The 5,660-nt window shown below is 42.6% G+C and overlaps 1 protein-coding gene across 1 annotated transcript; it reads left to right on the top strand.

Moving 5' to 3' along the window:
* Nucleotides 1-4,493: 4,493 nt before the first annotated feature.
* Nucleotides 4,494-5,405, top strand: LOC142290054 (odorant receptor 131-2-like). Its single transcript, XM_075333999.1, has one exon. It carries the CDS (start codon nucleotides 4,494-4,496, stop codon nucleotides 5,403-5,405), a length of 912 nt encoding a protein of 303 aa, XP_075190114.1.
* Nucleotides 5,406-5,660: the final 255 nt, after the last annotated feature.

Below are 5,660 nucleotides of genomic sequence, written 5' to 3'. Positions count from 1 at the left end.
TGGTGTACTGCCATGTCTGAATGGCTGTGTTAACTTTTTTAAAAGTTTCGATTTAATCACTGCCTGATTGGCAGCTCCTCAAGGTCTCTCTTCCCTGCTGAGATCTCACATTGCTCACTACAAGCTGCAGCTGTCAGTCAATCTGTCAGACGATTTCAGTGGGCTGAGAATAGTTAATAATTTCTTTACCTTTTTATCAATATACTTTGCAATCTCGAATTCCTACTCTTTGCACAATAAAGTATATAGGACACGTCTCTATAGGCTTCTAGCAGGACCATTCCTATGTTTTCTGCTGTCTTTTGGAGAAATAGTGAATTGTCTTTCCTCTCCGTAGTGCAATGCAAAAAAAATCTGAAGTGAATAAACGCAATTCCACCATTGTTTTTGGCATTTTGTTATTACAACATTCATTGTGCAATAAAAATGATATTAAACATAATTATTTTAGTATTATTTTCTTACAAAAAAAGTTTTTGCACAAGTTTGGAAAAAAAAATCTAGTTCAGTTGCCATTTTCCAAGTCAAATTACGATTTTGTTTTTTTTTTGGGGTGGAGGGAGGTGGTCATTCATTTAGTTCTGTGAAGGTTATTTTTTTGCTAACTTTTTTATACCATTTTGGTGTAATTATGACATTTTGATCACTTTTCATTTCATTTTTAGAGAAGTCAATTGAGAGAAAAAAATTTTTTTCGGACATTTCAATTTTCTTTTCTTTTTATGGTATTTGCCCTCCTATGGGTTAATTAATTTTATACTTTGATCATTTTGATATAGAGATACCAAATATGTGTATTTAATTATTGTTATTATTATTATTATTATCTTTATCTTTAACAGGGAAAAAGACTGGTGTTTCAACTTTTTGTTTTACATTTTTCATTTTTTATATATATTTAAAAAGTTTTACTTTATTTTTTAGTTCTCTTAGGCAAATTGAACCTGCGATTGTCTGATTGCTTATGCTATTTACTGTAATACGAAAGTATAGAAAATACCATTTCAGCTCACCTGATAAAGTGCATGGTGCAGAGCAGCTCCACGGACAATCCAAAAGTAGAAATAGTACCAGCACAAATCCGTAAAAAATATTTTTAATTTTATTCAATGCAAAAAAGACATAAAAACAAGAAGGTAGGTGGATTAAAAATGAAAAATGATGATTTTTTATTTTTAATCCATCTACCTTTTTGTTTTTATGCTTTTTTGCATTGAATAAAATTGAAAACAAAAATTACGGATCTGTGCTGGTACTATTTCTATTTTTGAATAATACAAAAGTGTTGGAGTATATACACAAATCATGGTTTCCTATGAAGCTCATTAGAGAGCCAAACGGCAGTTAGGAGAGTAATTAGAAGGCCCTTTGGAAACACAAGGGTGGTGCTCTCCTACACATTTTTATACAATAGGTTCCAATCAGTCTGGGAAGAGACAATGGTTAACTTCTCTTGATTTAACAAAGAATAGGACCCATATATCTGGCCTAATTAAGAATAGTGCACCTTCACATAAGTGGGCAGAGACTGAGTCGTCACAGGCCCCGACTGCCAATGTGACCTATCGGTACGCTCCATTTCAATGATGCTGTCAATGATGCAAGTGGAGTGGACTCAGCTCCTGAGCCTGATAAAAACACCCTGATCAGCTCTTCGGCATTACCAAGGATGAGTTAGTAGGTGGCAACCTCAGTTGGTGGCATTTTGCTTAGTTACAATGATTTTCTTCTTTGACAGATTCTCTTTAGACCCTCATCAATTCAGAACAAAGAGAGGATATACAAAGCCATCACAACACATCCCTGAATTACACCAAACGTTTACTGTTTTAGAAAAACTTTGTATTGCTTAATATCTCAAGTGGTGTCTTTGTGTAGGGGTATTGCCCCTACGAATGGTAAAAAAGCACTTTGCCTTTAAGAGACAGTGCCCCTGTTTCCTTTGTACCATGGACTGGTCGGTTCAGCTGGCGCCTTCCCTAGAAACTGAGAGCATTTGGACTAACCCAGCCTAAAGTGCGGGAAAGAAAGGAGGAGGTTCAGAAGAGCTTAGGGTGGGAACAGGACGAGTTGGGCCTGTGTGTGTGCAGAGAGAGAGAGGGACGCTGCCTCTGTGGAGTCAGAGAACCATGGTGTCGGGAGAGGTTCGGTGCCAGCTGCGTGAACCTTAACTCCAGCCAGACCATTAGAGTCCCCTGGTTGCTGTTGTGCGAGTACTAAACTGAGAAACATCCCCAAGGCCAGCAAAGCCAAACTGAGGGGCCCAGAGATTCCGGGTCTACGATAGAAGGAAAGTTCCCCTTTGCCCCGCTGGAAGAAGTGCGTATCAGCGAATATCATGGGACTTAAACCACATGAGTGGACTGATTCCACTGCAGTGGCACCATTACTCATTGTGAGCACTTTGTAGGGCGTAGCGTAGGCCACAGTAGTCAGAGTGCGGCATCTACGTGGCCCTGATGGCAGAGTCCAGGTAGGTCGTAATGTAGTGTAGTTGCTAACACACTTTGCCTGTGTACCGTCCCGTGCCAGCGTCCGGTTATCTCGGATCCGGAGCCGCGGTTGCTTGAGGGGTCTCCGGACCCGAGGGTTTCGCGCGGACACTCAAATGTCAAGAGAAAAGGGGGAATATATACAAGGGATTGAAAGTTCGTGACGCCACCCACGGTGCGTGGTAATATCAGAGACCACCGCTGCTGTTGGGGAGCCCGGTGATGATGTTGAAGCAGCAGGATGTTTAACCCCTCCGTGGGTAGGGGGTTTGGTTTCCCGGGGCCTATTGGGGTAGTTGGCGTTTGGGGTGTCATTGGGGATAGGAGAAGATTTTTCTGTGTACTCAGTCCAGAAATAACCACACCGACAGCTTGTAAACCAGAGTTCTGAGCACCACTGCAGCGTAGAGGGAGCACGCTTGGGTCTGTGGCCTTGGTGTTGCGGTTAGTCTGTGGCCCTTTGCTTGGCACCTGTGTTTTTCTTTGGACCCTCAAGTCTGAAACTTTTCAGGTCCCGCTCACCCGTATGGCTAACGGAGTGAGCTTGTTCTCAGGGTTCACGCATAGGATTTCTTTGGATTGTATTGGGAAAGTCCTATCCCATCAGTGCGCTAGTACCCCGATTTTGGAGCGGGTTGGGGATGACACTTGAAGTCTTCACCCCCGTCGGGTAAATTACCAGGATGTGTGAAGCTACTTCCCGGCCTAGGGTCCACGTACCCCGTCGTGCCCTGGCCCCTGCCCGGTGATAGCTCAAGGCCGCCGGTCACCCTCCTCGGCAGTCCATTCCCCTTGACACAATCCCCTGAGACCAGGGTTCCAGCTCCTACCAGGCCCAGACCAACGTCTGTCACCTAGTAACTACAGGAGCATTGCTCCCTGACCTCTCCTCATGAGGGTCACTACTCCACCACCTCTCCTTTCACTCTCTACTGCTCAACTGTCACTTTCCCACTTTTCCCTACCAACCCCCCCATATGGGCGGCCCTATTCCCTTCAGGACCCCCAATGGTGTGTCTGGTGGGTCTAATGTAAAGTGTTCCTAGGATTTTGATTGGCTCAGCTGTTAACAACACCAAAGGACCAGGATCCGTAACCAAGGAGGGTGGATACTGTGCTGAAGGGCAGATTGCACAATACCCTGTGATGACCTGATAGGCCAGGGCGTCACACCTGTCTAGTATGCTGCCTACCAGTTTTTGTAATAGTTGGGGCGACGCACTCCAGCAAGAATCTGAAGATTGTTAAGTTTTACTGTTGTCGCATTGCATACCCCTATTTGCTTGCATAACTTCTTCATTTCTGCTTGCAAATAAAGCTGCACCCTTGTTTCTTCAACCTCGTCTTGTGTACCATAATTGTACTCTGCACCGTGGTAGTCCCTTGACCATCGCTTCATTTGCATAAAAGTGAACACTTACTCCTGGATTCAGAGGTTATCATAAAACAAAAAACATGATCATCCAATTTCTTTTTGGATTTTTTTTATTTATCCCATGTAACATCTTAAAAAACATTCTATGGTCAATCATAGAGGGTAAGATAAAAGTCATGAGCTCAAATACAAAATCTGTAATTGGGTCTAGGTTTCCTAAGTGCCTTTCATAGGACTGGTGTCTTCTTTGAATGCTCTTGGGCACCAGGACTTAGGAAAGACTGCAATGCCCCTATACTAATTCTATTCAACATCACATTTGTCTTTGAGCAAATCACCATTGGTTCAAGGTACCAAAGTAGTGATTTAGGTCATTGTTTAATCAACCAAAAGTAAGGGAACATGTTCATGGTGGGACATGGTTTAAGGTTGAAGAACGTACATGGATTGAACTCATAATTGGATTTTTATGGGTTAGAACAGGTATTATCCAGGCAGGGAAATGTTCTGGGCTGTTTGATTAGTAGAATTTCTTTGGAATGTTTTTGACTTACCGAAAGCCAAATTTTGTTTTGTTTTTTTCTAGTGTGGAAAGTTCAACCTCTCATCATTTCTTGAGACTCAGCATGAATATAACAAGCATTGATTTTTATATGACCCAACTAAACCTCCAGGACACTAGGGCGTACGAGGTTCTGAAGGCGATATTTTTTCTCTTAACATTCTTGTTCTTCTGCTTCTTCATCTACTTCATTGTCATTCTACTGATCGTCTACTTCACCACTCCTCATGTCCAGGAGAACCCTCGATATGTCCTGTTTGCCCACATGCTCATCAATGATACATTGTATGTAATTATGGGAATCTTCCTCTCCGTGTTCTACACATATGTTATATACATCCCGATGGCCATCTGTTATGTCATGGTCACTGTTGCGGCTGTTACCTTCAAGGTGACTCCCTATAACCTTGCCGTCATGGCTTTGGAACGTTACATAGCCATCTGCTTCCCGTTGAGACACGTTATGTTTTGTACAACTGAAAGATCCTACTTCATCATTGGAGTCATGTGGTTTTTGGGACTGCTTCCTAACATTGCCGATTTTATAGTCTTGATTGTCTCAGTTGAGAAGAGTTTTTTCTTCCAACATCTGCTATGCAGGCAGGAGTCCCTCATGGTACAACCACTGCAGGCCAGCATAAGGTCCGTCTTCTCCATTGGTAGCCTAATTCTGGTGGCTATCATCATTCTTTTCACTTACATCAGAGTTATCATTGTAGCTCAGAAAACTAATTCCAAGAGTTCTTCAGCTTCAAAGGCCAGTCGAACCCTCATGCTCCATGCCATTCAGCTGCTACTATGTCTCCTGTCATTGACGACCTCGATCACAGAATCTTACAATGGAGAGTTTGTCATTATTTTGATTGTTTTCAATTTCCTGGTGTTTATGTGCTTGCCTCGACTCCTCAGTCCTCTCATATACGGGATTCGAGATGAAGTTTTCAGCAAATGCATTCGCACGATGTGGAAAAAATGAGGGAATGGTCTTCACAGTCATGACGTTTCAGGTATGTCTAAAGGCCAAACACATGAGATAGCTCATCTCGGCTGCATGGCAACTATTCCTCTAGACTCCGAGAGTTTCATTAGTTTTCAGCAGAATTAAAGGATAAAACCACTCCTAGACAGCTCGGGTAGCAACTTATCTTTCCTGAAAACAAAAGGAATCAGGCACCAAAATTCTAACTGTCCATTCTTTTCCTTCTCCAAAATCATCCGTCAAGGGCGAGGC

Source organism: Anomaloglossus baeobatrachus, chromosome 2 (genome assembly GCF_048569485.1).
Source record: "Anomaloglossus baeobatrachus isolate aAnoBae1 chromosome 2, aAnoBae1.hap1, whole genome shotgun sequence".
Taxonomy (NCBI): domain Eukaryota; kingdom Metazoa; phylum Chordata; class Amphibia; order Anura; family Aromobatidae; genus Anomaloglossus; species Anomaloglossus baeobatrachus.
Note: the sequence above shows the minus strand (reverse complement) of the source record. Positions and strands in the feature narration are given on the sequence as shown.

Bases quoted from the DNA above. Each gene is read 5' to 3' on its own strand.
- LOC142290054 (XM_075333999.1), top strand. From the start codon at position 4,494: ATGAATATAACAAGCATTGATTTTTATATGACCCAACTAAACCTCCAG.